Source organism: Strongylocentrotus purpuratus, unplaced genomic scaffold, assembly GCF_000002235.5.
Source record: "Strongylocentrotus purpuratus isolate Spur 01 unplaced genomic scaffold, Spur_5.0 spur5_scaffold_19, whole genome shotgun sequence".
Taxonomy (NCBI): Eukaryota; Metazoa; Echinodermata; class Echinoidea; order Camarodonta; family Strongylocentrotidae; genus Strongylocentrotus; species Strongylocentrotus purpuratus.
In genome coordinates, this window is record NW_022145604.1 from 11,529,971 (window position 1) to 11,546,871 (window position 16,901).

Here is a 16,901-nt window from a genome sequence, read left to right on the forward strand (position 1 = left end):
TACTGGAGGTCGTGAAGCTGTGATTCTCTTTCTTCTTCTTTCTCTTCAAGTTGAGCACAGAAATATTGCGAGAAATATCCTTCTTCTTTCTTCGGCATGATCCCTGATTCAACGAATGTACGTAGCTGCATGAGGTTATTCTCTTAACTTATATGCGCAGAAGTGACTAATTTAAGCAGAGTCTTAAGTTTGTGTTCGGCCCTTTCAGTGAGGACTAAATCAGCGCCAATGCATCAATTCGGGCGAGTGGATGCGATATAGCATGCATGCACCGGGATCCGTGCTTTTTGGACTCGAGTTCTGGAATTCGACCTAAAGGCCCATCGGGTACCAGAAGTAACGTCGAAGCTTACACTTAATATAAACACATTTTGATACTATTTTGGGAATCAAATTTGATTTGGATCTTGAGCTGTGGAGACATTTTCCATGATGATTGACCGGTGGCTGACGTCGCGTACACAGTTCAAGTTCTACTCCCTGGGACTAATGAATGGGGTTCTTTTTGTTTATTCTCTGTCACAGCTTGGACACGTTGTCCGTATGAAGGAGCGCATTCAGACCAAGAGCTTCATACCCGGAGTCCCGAGCAACAGTCAAACCCACCCCATCCCCATTTTTGCAGCATTAATGCAAAATGTAAGTTATTACGTGACTCCTGAGACAGCAGATGGAGTGGTTATCAGACAGGAACGTTACACACGTCCCACTACTGCCCAATTACATGCAAACAGAAAAATTGATGAAGAAAAACCTGGTTATTTGAACGAACCGACAGATGCACATGACTACAACTATATCCATAACCCATCAAATACTTGCTTTAAAAAGGATGGAAGGAAGCTGGACGTCATTGTGCTTTTCTTTTCTCCAACAGCACCTTATCATTTTAGTAGACGGCAGGCGATTCGAGCAACTTACGGTAACTCGAGCCAGTGGATCTCTTCGGGGCGAAAGGGAGCGATGCTAACAGTGTTCCTGCTTGGGGCCACATCAAACGCCACTCTGCAACGTGAAATTGATTCAGAGGCCACTCGCTATGGAGACATTGTCCAGGAGGACTTTGTTGATAGCTACCAGAACCTGACGCGCAAGACAGTGATGGGCTTGAAATGGGTGACCAATTACTGCAGGCATGCTCAATACGCCATGAAGATCGATGATGACACCATGATGAACCAACGCCGCTTTCGCGACGGCGTGCTCGAAAAGGCACCTTTGACCAACTACACCGCCGGGAAGGCCTTGGTGGGGACAAATTCAGTGCGGAAAAAAGAAAGTAAATTCTACTTGTCCGAAGAGTACTATCCTTCTCCCACCTTCCCACCCTACATGGACGGACCAGCCTATCTCTTGTCTACGGACTTGATAGAGAAGGTCTACAAAACCGCTTTGACCACGCCCATTTTTAAGTGGGAAGATGCTTTCCTCGGGATGTGCATGCAGAAGGCTGGAGTTCAAATTCGAGGAATTGAGCAATTTCTGTTGTTCAGGTTAAGATACAAGACAAACGAACGCCGAGAGCATACAGTGAATATGTATACTTTCATATCAAACTTAAGCGCCGCCGAAATGAAATGGATGTGGAACATAGGGCATATCTAGGAGGAGACGATAAACTTGCATCATCAGTTTAACATATGATCAAAATCCTTATAACCAGGGAGAGTTTCACAAAGATCCGAAGTTGAACTTATCTCCAAGTTGGACTCAACAGTTATAGAAAGCCGATAGCATCTATGAAAATATTTTGCACTAGTTATTTTAAAAGGCATAAAAATGTTGATTCAAATCTTTCGTATGTTCTATTAACAAGGACATTTCATGTTCTTGATGTGGAATTAATAAACAACTCTAAAATACTTGAATTTTCGTTTTTAAATATATTTTTTAAAGGCTACAAAAGTAATGGCTCTCCATAATTTTCAAGTCCAACTTAGAGTTAAGTTCGACTTAGGATCTTTGTAAAACACCCCCTTGTCAGTTTCATGTGAAGGCACGAAAAGACGAGTCCGGAACACAAAAATGCATAACAGTTAGTGATGTTTGTCCACTAAAACATTTTTTGGACATATCTGATCGAAAGTTTAGCTTACATGAAGCCTCATCGAAATGGTATATGCATTTTATCAGCTCCATATCCTAACGATGTGGTTCTATGTCTCTGTGATGACTTTTTAAATTTCAACAATAATGCATTTTACGTTCTGGATGCGTCTTTTCACCAAGCTACTTAAAAAATATATCTTTGATATCCATGTCAGTATAAGAGAAGTGTCCTTCATAAACTCCTGTAATTTGGCCCGTATTCATCAGGGTTTTAGAATCAATGACAACTCCATTAAATGTGTTACGTATAGTCAACTTATCATAATGTTCACCAAGTTTTCTCGCGGAATTACGACAATTAAATCTTCATATTTATGTAAGATTTCACAAAGATAAAAGACATATATTTAAGAGTCTAGTCAGCTCGAGAGAAGAAAGATAAACAAATTAGTCATGACATTGCAAATACCTTTAATTCATAAAAAGGAATATTGAATGCAAAGCGTCGTTCAATATACCAAAATTCACATAAAGATTCGGCCCTCGAGCAATTTTATTTCAATCTTGGCATGCGGCCTCGGCAAAATAAGAGATCACTCGGAAGAATTATGACTTTGTCGGTTCATAATAATGTTGTTGTATTGAAATTTAGAGCATTTTCATATCATATTACCCCGTATTATTCAATAATAATTATGTAACAGTAATATTTCGCATTTCAAAAGAAAAGGGGAAATTGTAATCTGCTGCTACTCTCCTTCTAAAATAATTACTATAGAGAAAATACCAAGGCCTTATCAAAGGGTAATCCATCATTAAAGGGCAATTTCCATCATTGAGTTGTGAGAAATTGCAATAAATGGGACCAATAATAAGAGAGTTATGAACGTCTAAGATCACTAAATCTATGCAAATCCCAAATTGGCAATTTGGTCAGTCGATTGTGACGTATACAAAAAAACATTAATTCTCCATTTAGGCACTATACTTTAAATATATTATGGATAGCAAAGGCTAATTTATTTGTTAGGTCTTCCAGAGAGAGAAAACCCTCCTGAGCCATTTTATATTTCTTTTTAATTTTGTGGAACACCCTAACAACAAAAGCTGACTTCCAGAGATTAGTCGAGCGTTGTCGGGTCTAATACTCAACCAAGTTTGACATCGTTTTTATAACTTTATTATGTTATAGCTTTTTACAACATAGGCCTACTTTGTACATTTTATGTTTTAAGTTTCAATGTCATATCATAATTATAATATGTCTTTCATTGTATAATTCATTATAATATGTCATCATTGTTGGTATCCAAATTAAACTACCTTTTTTGTCCCTCCCTAATCCTGGTGAAAATCTTTTGAAAGATATAAATGCTCACTTTCATAGATTTATATAGGGGGGGGGGGGAGAAACCTGATAAAATAAGTAGAAATCAAATGTCACAAAGTTATTCGGACGGAGGCGTTAAAATGATAGATATATACACAAATTGTCAATCATTAACAATTACCAGGATTAAGAGGTTGGTAATCGGCTCAATAGATAGCAATATCCTCTGTCTTTTGCAATCTTTCTTGCCTGAACTGCAAAATTTAAAATTATATATGGGAAACAATTATTTTTAGGAACTGGCAGGTAAAACAAAGAACCTTTTTCGGAAAGAAATGTTATAGTACGCTCTTGTCCATGCATTATGATAACATTTCTTGCCAACCCTTATGGAATAATGATTACATTAAAATAGGCAATAGCTCAATATATTATAACAAATTGTGTCAAAAGGGAGTTCGTTTTGTCAATGATATTTTAGAGACAAATGGTGATTTTTTTTCTCTCTGGAACATTTCCAAGAAAAGTATAATATTCAAATAAATGTTCTTTTTTATCGTGGATTATGCGATGCAATTAGACAAGGGTTTAACAATTGTACTATATTTAACAAGGTGCCACAACCTCTTTTCCCAGACATAAAAGCATTTTTTATGAAACGTATAAAAGGATGTATTAAAGGATGCACCCCCCCCCTGTCTTTGATATTTTTCTCCCTCTTCTTTCTCGTTATTGGTACCACCTCATAATTTTACCTTATATTTACTTTTAAGTTTTAATTGTATATTTTTTTTTAGATATTGGGGATAGTCCTCGACAAATCATTTTTGATTTTTGACTACCCCTTCCACATTTGCTGATTTGCTTCTTTTCAAAACATACATTGCTCCAACTGGAGTCGTTTTTATATATAATGTACATGTTCTTTTATTGTATGTATGTATTTTATTCTATGTAGCTCCCTATGTTTTGCATTTGTGGAGAAATAAATTGAACTTTGAACTTTTTAAAATTTTTTTCTCACATATCTATGCAATTTTTCTAAAGAGAAGAAAATGATTTTGTAAAAGTTTTCTTAAATGGAAATGCATTTTCGACCTGAATGATAAGATTTGGGAAATATATTGTTCTATTGGATTTCATTGTACCATTGATGTGGGCTTACGATGGTTTCAGTTTAAAGTTTGGCAACGTATGTTATATACGAACGATCTACTGTTAAAAATGAATTTAGTCCCAAGAAAAGAATGTACATTTTGTAATGAACAGATTGAAACAGTTATACATCTGCTATGTGATTGTACGCATGTTAAACATATTTGGGATAGGTTAGAGCACTGGATTTATACTGGAACCGGAAATAAATTAACATTTTCATTACAAGATAAATTATTTGGTTTAAGAGGTTCAAATAATAATGCATTGAACTGTATACTGATTGCGGTACGACAGATGGTGTATACTATAAAATAAAGAAACAATTGCCCGACTTTGATAATATTAGAGTTTCGATTATAAATTACTTCAACAATAAAAAGTATATTGCAAATTCGAATTGTAGAAATAATAAATGCACAAGAAAATGGTTTCAATTTAGGAATTTGTTTGCATGGAATGATATTGTTTCTGTATTTTTGTTTGTTCTTTCCAGGAGTATCAGAAATGAATTAATGAGTTGTTAGTTTTCCGTTAACTCAACAGTTCAACAATACTTGTATCTTGAGAAGCCAATTTTATTCATGTTATAAATGTAAATTACCTTGAATTTATATTTGTTAATTTGTTTCAAATGAAAATCAATAAAATCCCTGTGGAGGGAAAAATATGAAGAAAACAAAATAATATGTCTTCAATTGTAAAGTGCTGCCCAAAAAGTTGGATTATTAACAACATAATGTTTTCATTGATTATTTGACAATCATGTTTTATTCTTAATAAATAACAAATGTATCTTATCAGAGCTTAATTGATTAATCTAAATGCCTCTATTGATCATGTTGTCAGTTTTACGGCGGCATAGTTTTAACAAATGTGCAGTTGTGTCTGAATCCATTTAATGTGGCACATTTACTAAATTTAGAAGGCTTCCTCTGAGCCAGTATTATGGGGCAAATTTTTGTGCAAATAGTGTTAAACTCGACAAGTAAAAATCTCGTCTTCATGAAAATTCGGTCCCTATACCGGTGGTCCTAGGGTTAAGTTGAAAAAACGCCCAGTTATTTAGATTGTGCGATGTTGCATCATATTTTTAAAGAGTGAATCAAACAAAGCAAGTCAATAATACATGTCACCAGCACTGGAATACAACAACATATTTTCAACCTTTTCAGGACAGTGATTTTGTAGCACTAATTTGATCACATGTTTTTTTTCAAGTTGGCATCAATGATAGAAATTATAATTATATATATATATATATATATATATATATATATATATTTGTTCTTGTAATGCTATACTGCTCAAGTAAAATGCAATGACTCTTAATAAGATAATCAGAGGTAGACATTTTGTCGAAAATTCAGAGGAAAGATAGAATTTTAAAAAGGAAATTGGCAACAATTTAAAAAAAAAATTAATTAAATGACAATTTCGATCGAAAACCAATGATTTTAAACCTCTCAATGTGTTGCCAAATTCCTTTTTAAAATTCCTGGCATCACTATAAACTAAACACTGCATAGTGTAGTGTAGAGTCCAGTGGTTAAATGCAATTTGGTAATGAAACAAAGAATGGACACAAAATACAAAAAACAAAATACATAATACTAGGATCTTTCATTTATATTTTGTAACACAATTTGGTCACTCGTCACGAGGGCACAGGTGGTACAATTATTTTGACTGTTAAATGAGAATTAATGACTGATTCTAATAGACCATTTTCGTAATGTAATGAAAATTAACTACATGTAAATTTAATTTAATTACATAACGAGAATCGCCTGTTTTAAAAGCTTCCAAAAGTTAACATGGATGAACAATGATAATCATTTATATAGCGTCAAATACATAAGGTACACAATTTAGTAAACATATGCATATAATTTTATCCGTTTCCGAACACCTATACCCCCCGGACATCCACCCCCTGTCAACTTCCCCCTAGGAAAACTACCCCCTATATAGGACAACTACCACCTAGGGCAACCACCCTCTAGGACGACTATCCCCCAGGACAACTACCCCCTGGTCAACTACCCCCAGACAACTACCCACTAGGGCAACTACCCCCGGAAAAATACCTCCTAGGATAGTCCGGGAGGCGTTATTTTTTTATGCGGCACAGATTGGGGCATGGCGCGTGTTAAACCTATGGGAAGTACGTTCTTTCCCTTCTGAATAGTGTCTGCACGTACGTGAGACTAGTCATGTTTATAGCTAGCGCATTAGCGCTGCGAAGAAGTTTGTATATCCATCGCGAACTGTGTTTAGATGACATTCCTCTTTGTTTAAATTAGTTAAGTTTTATTGACTAATTATTGTGATGTTCTCCTTATTGACGTGCTGCCTCCTCTTCAGATTTCCAATTTGATTTTAATTGTTGATGTAATGATATTCCATGCGGTAGTGGATTAAATTTAACACTATTAAAAACAGACCTCTACTACTATACTGTCTAGTACGCACACGACCAGTATTAGTCTGTAAATCAAGACCCCTTTTTAAAAAAAGCCCCAATCTGTGCCGCATAAAAAAATAACGCGTCCGGGAGGTAGTTGTCCTAGAGGAAGGTTGTTGTAGGGGGTAGTTTTCTGGGGGTAGTTGTCCTAGGGGTATTTATCCGGGAGGGGGGGGGGGTAGATGTCCAGGGGTAGGTGTTCTAGAACCAATTATATCATCGACGGAAATTCGAAAAATTTCACCTGCCTTCGTCATGACCAGTTGCGTACCAAGGAATTATGGCGCCCGGGGCAAACATAAATGCACGCCCCAACATTTCTACCTAAAGCGAGGAATTAAAGTAATCCGCGATATATTATATTATTGAACTTTTTTAATCCTAAAAAACAACGTAAATTTATATGCATTTTACACACGAATATGTCCAAGTTAACACTGGAATTGAGCGGTAAATATTTTAATTGTTAGCATTGATACGTGAATTAATTCATATTCATTTCTTCTTGAAAAGAGGCGTAAAATTAACAAAAACCCAGTAGAAATCTTGTCCCGGAAGTTGGTAAGGCAATCGAGAGCGATTCGTTGAAATTGTTAAAAGTATGCTTTAACCTATTTTTAGGACGTAATATACAAAAAGGGGTCAATGAAGTAGGGAGCATATATTGACGAGGAGCATATTTTTTCTTTGATATAAAATAATTTCTCTTGAGGAGCGAAATTACGAGATTCTGAAGCAACCTATTGCATAATATCGCATAATAATTATGCGAAGGTGCAAAGCTACCGGTCTTGAAAACATTGCATTAAATTCAACCCCCGAAACTCTTTTCTAAAGCATTTTATAGGTAATGGTGGCGTTTACAATCATTTAATATAATATCCCCCCTTCCATTTCTCCCATTTCTTTTTCTCAATTTTGTGTTTTTGCACCCCTTCAAGTGCTGCCGCCTAGGGTACGTGCCCCTGCCCTTCAGTAGATAAGCCAATGCCCTCATGGATAAACGACCCCTATTTCAATCATCCCCCAGGAGACTCTAGCTGCCTCGGACAAACCGCCCCGGGCCCGGCCTGGATCGAGTACGGCACGAGAATTGATGGTAGTTGTCTTGGGGATGCAGGTCCGTTTTTATGGGGGTAGTTATCCGGAGGAGGGATACTTGTCCCGATTTGTATTGATCATTTCAGCGGGTGTTTTCACTGTCAGGTGTCCTTTTTAGATTTAGACCATTGTCTCTGTATTTAAATGTTCTACATACATCTTATCGCACATGAAATCGTCCTCAGCGATTGCCAAGTTTGAACAGGAGGTCAAAGGATCATGATTTGCAATCGATAATGTCACTGAACATTCATCAGGAGCAGTCTGACGGGGGCCACTTCTCACGTGACTAGAGATGAGCAACTTGGTAGAAGAACTGTCTGCACCATCATGGACATCGTCCGTGTTATCTTCCGCATGTTCTGTGGTGCATTCAGCAAGGCTTTCTTCAGTAGCGGTGGCATCTATCGAGCTGCTTGGTTGGTTTGAACCTTGCGCGGGAAGCACAACGGAAACGACGTTATCTCTCCTCCTCCTTTTAACCGGTTTGTCCAATACGATGAGGCAACTATTGGTGGCACGCCACCGGCGCCACAGTCGTTTAACAGTGCTACTCATCTCGTAGCTACACACGCATAGGGTTAGGGCATCGAGACAAGCGTAGATGGGGAAGAGGATCTCAGCCGTCACAGACTGGCGAGTGTGGACGGCCTGGGGGTCCGAACTGATGGTCACCCACACCATATAGCTGAGAGATACAACCACGAAGAGAAGTGAAAAGAAACCAAGGGATAGATGAACGCGTTCCCACTGTGATAACTCGATCAAACGCCACTAAAAAACAATGAGAGAACAATAAATTACAATTATGTTTAGTAATGAAAATAATGATATTGCATAATGTATAAATTATAATATGCACAAACTTTGAATTATTTGAAGAGAGGAGAAAGATAGAGGTGCTGTGGTCGAGTGGATACGTCGCCGGACTGTCGATCACAAGGTCCGCGGTTCGAGTCCCACCGCCGCACTAATGTCCTTTGGCAAGACATTGATCTACATTTGCCACACTCCTCCCAGGTGAAGTAACTGGGTACCTGGTAGGAATTTATTCCTTGAAATGCCGTGCTAAAGCCAGGGTAATAATCGGGAGCGCCAGGAGGGTCAAATCTGACTGACATGAGCGCTATACAAGAACCCACTATTATTATTATTATTATATAATTATAAAGGGAACATATTTCCGCACAGGAAGATGGGTATACCATGATCGAAATCTTAATTAGAATAAGATGCATGTACAGCTATTAATGTCAATCACTTATTATACCTTTCCCAAATCGTTATGAATAATATTAAAAAGAGAAAACAAAGGTATGCAAATATCATATCAGGATCTTTTCTATAGATGTTTCTTATGCATTTTATATACATCTAGACTGAAGCCTACCGCACTTATGATCCTCCTGCAATCAGATTGGCGAAGAAATGACAATTATATAATATTCTAAGCAAACATAATTTTCCTGATTTAGATTTCTAATATTGATAAGAATACCAACAATCGGAATTTTTCTCCAGGACAGGAAAAGAGCAGAATCGGCTTTAAATTGTAGGCAATTGCTCTTTCATCATTGCGATTTTGAGCTGACCTAGTGTTTCCTCGTCCTAGGAAGCTTGAACTTGAGTGGAATTTAGATTAGTACTGGGTTCCTTTTCCTATATCTTCCCCCTCACTCTCACCTTTTTTTTGGCCATCAATGCCCCCCCCCTCCCCTCCCCCTCCTCCTGTTACTACGCCACTGAATATGGTCACCTGTTTTGTGATCCGACATTTGCTCCGGCGAAAATTGCTCTGGATTTTTTTTTTGTCATAGGGTTAGGGATAGAGTTGGGTAAGTGTTAGGTCTGGGATTGAAATTTGCTATTCGTCAAGTGTAGGACTACCCGCGGAGCAATACATTATAGCAAGATTCATGATTTTTTTTTTAGGGGGGGGGGGGTGTCCGGAGGCTTAATCAAAATAAGGCTATCACTTTTAAGTTATACCCTTGGATTTAACAAAAATATGTATTAAATAGAATTAGCCAACCATTATAGATATAATTTTGTTCAAAATTGTCATTTGTAGTGTTCTTAATAGATTTATGAAACATTGCTTGTATATACTTCTTCAAATTACTGCTTAAAATCATCTGTCCGGACACTTATCACGTGTGTGTATACAACCCCAACGTTTTTACTTACGTGTAATACGTTTCTCATTGACGAAGTACGAAGATGGAATTGATACCCACACAGCTCACAGCTGGGAGTTCCGCTCTCGGCTATCCAACGATTCAAACAGAACTGATGAAGGTACTTGATGGTTCCTTCACAAAGACAGGGACTAACCAGACGGTAAAGTATCGAGTCCCCTTCCTCTGGCTGGAAGCAAATGCGGCAGGTTACGATGCTGACGGACGAGGATGAAGTTGATGAGATGGATAAAGGGTGGATGTTTGAAGAGATCTAGATGAAGATAAAGAGAAATATGGAAGAATCCATACAGAAACATGGGACAGTTTGAAGCGAACCCCTGAGAAACTCGATGGTTTTTACGATAGGCCGACCGGTCGTTATGGCAACAGAAGATGAAGATGATGAAAAAGAAGGGTGAATGTTTGAAAGGATGTAGATGAAGAGGAACATGTATAAAATGATACAAACAAAAGTTACGAGTCAAATAGGAGCAATAACCCGAAGAACAAGGAATCAAGATACTGATATTTGATGGATCGAGAAAGAGGAAGAGAAGGAGACAGGTGGGGAGGGGAGGGAGGGAGTTTCTTATGCATCATTACCCACTCCCTGACGTTCGATTACCACTCTCTCCACGACAATATCGAAAGGTTAAAGGTTTAGGGGTTGATTTTAGGGTTGAGATTGAGTCTTAGGTTAGGTTTAGCGTTACGGGTTATAAGTATCGTGTTTGGTCCAGGGATGAAAATTTAAAATCGGTCAGTGTAGGGAATTGACGCGGAGCATTATCGTTACAGGAGCTTTGAGTGACAAAGGTTCCTACCAACCTGCTGAGTAGCTGGTATCGATGTACATGTTGATGCTACTGATTCATCATCTCCCTGGTCATCATCCTCGTCGATTTCCTTCTCATTCCAGTTATCGTCATCAACACCCCCTTCGTCTTCATCACATTCATCACTCACAATCACATTGTTCAATGCAATCGCTCTTCGCAACTGTTCGTTGTCCTTCCCGATCCGATTGTTATCCGAGATGATAGCGAAGGGAAATGGTGCAAAGATGATGTGCGACTCCGCCCCGTCGATAGATCTGTAACGCGCATCCAGTGCGCGTCTTGTAGCGCGTCGCCCAGTATGTGCACGCTGATTGGCTGCTATGTGCTGCGTGGTGTCCACGGTGTCTGTTTCACTCGCAGACGACCGTCGGACTTTCTTCTTTTTTGTCTTGACGGTTCGTTTGTTCGAAGACATGCGCACATCATCCTCGGTGTCAGCCGTGGTTTCGATGGTTGTTGAAGCCGCCGTATGCGAGCGCATGAAGAGATCACTTGGGCGAAACATTCTGAGAAAAAATACGATAAAATATATAACGATAAAATATAATTATATGAAAATGATGGCATGCATTGAACTGAGTGAACAAAAGGAACTTTATTTTTTCAAAGAATAATAATAAGAAAAGCAATGAAAGAAAAAGAAACGAAGAAGAAATTAAGAATAAGGAAGAAAGAAAAAAAGAAAAAAGGTAAAGACGAAGAAGAAGAAGAAGAAGAAGAAGACGAAGAAGAAGAAGAAGAAGAAGATGCAATTATAGAAGCATTACCACAACCTCTAGGCCACATTATTTTTTCGGGGATCGGGGACGGGGGGGGGGGGATCTCAGATAAGGGGTAACTCCTTCATTATTATATTCAGTTGCTTCAACTACATTTCTGAATTCTAGTGCAATGACCAAAGGCGGCGCTCCAGGGGGGGGGGGGGCGTGGAAGTACTCCTTTTCCTTTTTAAGAACTGCCTCTTCCCCTTGTAATAAGGGCCACCTTTTCCATGTGATAAGTGCAACCCCCCCCCCCCCCATTATCTAAATAAGATCCCCTTCACTTTTTCAAAAATATCCCTTTTCACCTGATATCTGGTTTTGGGCAGTAAATTACGGTCAGATGAGCATGTTTTGATACCTTATTTGTGACACTGGCAGGTCACTATTTGGCGTGGAATCCAACGGGGGTGGAGACCCCAGACCTGGCGCGTACGCAGGATTTTTTCAAGGGGGGGGGGGTTTTAACATTTATAAATCGGTCCGAAAATTTCGCAACGACTCAGCCAGCCGCTGAATAAGCGGGGGGGGGGGGGGGGGGGGGGGGGGGGGGGGGGGGGGGGGGGTAAGAGGACACATTTTTTTTTTTTTTGGTCCCAAAAAAATCGCAACGACTCAGCCGACCGCTGAATAAGCGGGGGGGGGGGGGGGGGGGGGGGGGGGGGGGGGGGGGGGGGGGGGGGGGGGGGGGTAAGAGGACACTTTTTTTTTTTTTTTTGGTCTCGAAATTTGGAAATTTGACATTTTGCTCCGTTGGGGGGGGGGGGTAAGGTCACCTTTTTAGGTCGGCCATGGGAATAATTTTTTTTTTTTTTTTTTTTAATAAAAAAAAAAAAAAAAAAAAAAATCCAAAAGGGGGGGGTTTTAGGTTTTTTTTAGGGGGGTTTACACACAAAAAATTTCCAAAGGGGGGGGGTTTAACCCCCCAAACCCCCCCCCCCTGCGTACGCGCCTGCCCCAGACGCTAAGGGGTTTTAAGCATTAAATTACCGTCAGATGAGCATCCCGGTGCCTGACTGAAGGCCCTAGGTGGAATCGAAATTGCAGAGCCCCCGGAAGCTCAGGGGTTTTAGGCATTTAATCACGGTCAGACGAGCAAATGTTGAAACCTTATTTTTTGTGACAAAGGCAGGTCACTATTCTTTTTTTCTTTCTTTATGAATTTGCCAGTTTCCAACAAACGCATAAAAAAGTATTATTTACTAAACATTGAGGAAACATCCCGGAAAATTATGGCATTTCAGCAACAATTGTAAATCACCGGTAGCGGGCGTTGGGGGGGGGGGGGGAAATTGCAAAATTTTCTCTTCTTTCCCTCTTTTTTCCTTCCCTTTAACTCCTCTTTTCCTTTTTTCTTTTCCTTCCCTTCCTTCTCTGTTATTTTTTGAAGTGGGGGGGGGGGGGGGGGGGGGAGGTTACAGCTGGGAGGCAAGGCCCGTTCGGCCCCGATCTCTCTCTCTTTTCTTTTTCCACTTCTTTCTTTCCCTTTCTCTCCTCTTTCCCTTCTCTCTCTATCTCTCTCTTTCTTTTTTGCGGGGGGGGGGGGGGTCGGGCAAGGCGCCTGGGGATAGCAACGCCACCAACCATCCTAAGTGGTAGCCTTCGTCATAATTGTTAACATAATTAGTCTTAAAACATTTACGAAAAATCGTATGTAAAGTTCTTCATGATGCTGCTCGAAATCAACTGACTGTCTGGATAACCAAACTGGAATCGAGTCTCCCCCAACGCCCCGAATTTGAACTTGAGATCTGTGAATTGCATGTTTTTCATCTTACCGTTCACTTGGGAGATCAGATGATTGTTGATTGGTCACCTCGTTCTCGAGATCGATTTCCGATTCGACAGAAATTGCAGCAGAAGATCCTTCCTTCGCGATTCTGTCATGATTCTCCTGAAGGTTTGGTGGATGTTGTTGATGTTGGTGATGATGATGATGATGATGACGATGATGATCGGTCCGGCTACCTGTGTGAATCCTATCAGTATGACTCCTACTAGACCTTAACACACTGAGCTCTATGATCTCGGGATGGATGTGACGAAGTTCTTCATCTTCCGTGGTCGTTGCGACGTTCAGTTCGGACCCATTAAGACCATCGCTATCGCTGCTTAGCACGAGGTCGGAATCCAAGTCGATGTCGTTCAACCTTATTGATGTGACAGGTTTCATAACATCGGCTCTTGTATTGTCGACATCGAGTCCTTGGTCGACCACGCTAGCGTTGTCCGTCGCGGGTCCAACCAAAGATGAAGCTGACATTTTTTAGGCGTTGCTAATTACATTGAATACGTCTAGAGGAAAAATGTGTCAGAACATCCAACAGAACTTGACATGTCGAAAGGCCTTGTCTATTGAAGATCGTGGTTGATTCCTTTCTGCTTCCCTCTCTTGCTTTATCTTTGAAGATAATTACATGGCATAATTTCATGGGAATTGATACAAAAAAATAATCTTAGAATCTTTCGTTTCTCTAATTCCATGTTATGACATGTCTTCTTCTGCCCTGTGTAATTTACTCCCAAAATTAGGGGCATGCGCTAGCAGCAGTGCTCGAGCGCTAAATACAGGGAACATGGCTTACAGCGCTTACGTTGCGCTAGCGCTATATGAACTTTAAATGGGCGCGCCCCCATTTTTGTGATACGCGCAAAGAACTTGTGGAACCGCGGCACCCAATTAGCTGGGAAAGTGGTTATATCATAAAGCCATAAAGCCATAGGAAGAGTCCCCCTAATTAGAGCCCAAAATGTACATGCTCCTTTTTTAATGTCAACTTTTATACCCATACGTTGTGCGCCCGGACAGGGAGAATTGATTTAAAACAGCAAACTGAAAAAGTTTACAAGCGATATTTCATAAATCTTCTAAATATGTTGAACAATGTTATAAAGGACGACTATTCATGGTGGTTAGCGCTATTGAAAATTTTCCGAAAGCAAAAGAGAGGTCTTATGCTTGTTAAGTGTTCCAACCCCCATCATACTTCTATAATCAGTGAAATCCTTACTTGTAATTGGTTATCAGCAGATTTGTCACTAATTTCACTTCTAATAAGCGCCCATCATTACTCTGAGCAGCGGTCTTTCTCATCGTAAAGCCGGATTTCATATTTCATATTCTATGTTTGGAAGCTAACTCTTAAAAAGGTCGAACTCATTAGAATCAAAACGACTTTTCGAATCACTTCTATCAACTCCCACCCTCTGTCACATTCACCACAACCGAGGCGGAGGGGTGTGGCAAGGGGGAGGGGGAGGCATGAGAGGCGAAATAAGCTATTTAATCCCGTTTAACCATTAACAATGGTCATCTTTCTCTAGACGGAACAATTTTAGTCAAAAACTGTGCACACTTTTATACTAATTGTGTCCCTTCAACGTGTCCTAATAAACTGCTATAATTCAGACAACTCAGTATCACCCTTTGATCCCTAATTGGTTTTTTTTTTTTTTTAATTACAAATTGCTCTTAAAATCAAGTTTGTGCCCTTACTGTTTTTTTAATAGAAAGTAAGTTTTCAAATACTTTTGACAAGAGAGGAAAGATACGATGCAGAAGTTTTTTTTTCTTCAATAAATGTGCACTTTCATTAGTACCATGTAGGTCCACCACAGATTTGTCAGCGACAAAAGATATAGGCCTATATTTTAAATCTTTATTAATGTGCCCTTTGTTTATTTCTGGCCCAATGCCAAAGAAAATGTTGTAGTATGATAAATCCAGGTGAGGGGGTGTTTCACAAAGATCCTAAGTTGAACTTATCTCTAAGTTGGACTTAAACATTAGGGAGAGCCATTTGTAGCCTTAAAATTAAATATATTCAAAAGCAGACATTCAAGTATTTCAGACTTTTCATAAATATCACATCAAGAACATGAAATCAACTTGATAATAGAAAATATAAATGATTTAAATCAACATGTTATGGCTTTTAAAATAATGTTCACAATATATTTTCAAAGATGCTAACGGCATTCTATAATTGTTAAGTTCGACTAGAATCATTGTGAAACACCCCCCCCCCCCCCCCTGGTTCCACTCTCTATTGGTGGTGCCACGATTATTTATGTACAAATGTATTTATTTATATTTTGTTTTAGACTCACTTAGGCAACTTTTTGAGATAGTGAACGTGTGTGAATTTCAGTCACATGCAAAAATTAGAAAAATATCGACCCCCCCCCCCCGGCCGCACGCATTATATTTTTCTGCGGCACAGATTGGGGTTAGGTGCGTGTTGAGCCTATGGAAAAGTTTAGGGTTAGGGTTAGGGTTAAATCAAGACCTCTTTAAAAAAAAAAAAAACCCAATCTGTGCCGCAGAAAAAAAAATGACGCCCCCGCACATACACACGCTTCACAATACAAACACCCCTCCCCCTCTCTCTCTCCCTCCGGCGGGTACATCACCTTGTATAATAGTCGTTATCCACACGCTATACACTAACATACACACCCACACACACACGCACGCACACACACACACACACATGAAACAAATACATATACATACATTTACTATCAAGAACATTTTGAGAGAATACCAGAAACATAATCGATCAAAATCTTTTAAAATTAACTAATTAATTAATATTTCAAATTTAATCAAGAAATTACACGATTACACACCATGATTGTAGACAAACAATTTTTACCTTGATTATTACACTTTAAGTACACAATAAAGCTCCAATCCAAACTCGCATCGTACACGTTCTCATACAGTAGTTGTGTATTGCATGTATTATGTTAGGTTATTGAGCCAACGCACACATTATGTGGAAGACATATTGTTCGCAGATTGAAAGAAAATGTATACTAAGGCTAATATCTGGCCGAGGAAGGCTTATAAAAGTGATCTTCTTTTTCAAATTCATTACAAAAGTAGATTGTTAGTTTAGTGGTGGTTTTAGTGGTGGTTATTTTACCTGACTGCTAAGAAAGCATAAATGCTTGTACGTTAGTAAGCAACCAGAGGACCGACGGCTTTATAAATCAGGTCCTCTCCGGGTATTT

The 16,901-nt window shown here is 39.2% G+C and overlaps 2 protein-coding genes across 2 annotated transcripts; one reads left to right on the forward strand and one right to left on the reverse strand.

Annotated features, from left to right (window-relative positions):
• On the forward strand, positions 1-2,266 carry LOC100892680 (beta-1,3-galactosyltransferase 5). Its single transcript, XM_003724819.3, has one exon. It carries the CDS (start codon positions 430-432, stop codon positions 1,603-1,605), a length of 1,176 nt encoding a protein of 391 aa, XP_003724867.2. The 5' UTR covers positions 1-429; the 3' UTR covers positions 1,606-2,266.
• Positions 2,267-8,222: 5,956 nt separating this feature from the next.
• On the reverse strand, positions 8,223-14,164 carry LOC105438546. Its single transcript, XM_011666508.2, has 4 exons — positions 13,661-14,164; positions 11,111-11,627; positions 10,290-10,553; positions 8,223-8,876 (listed from the first exon to the last, which is right to left on the reverse strand). Exons 1-4 carry the CDS (start codon positions 14,143-14,145, stop codon positions 8,223-8,225), a joined length of 1,920 nt encoding a protein of 639 aa, XP_011664810.2. The 5' UTR covers positions 14,146-14,164.
• Between the last annotated feature and the right edge of the window lie 2,737 nt (positions 14,165-16,901).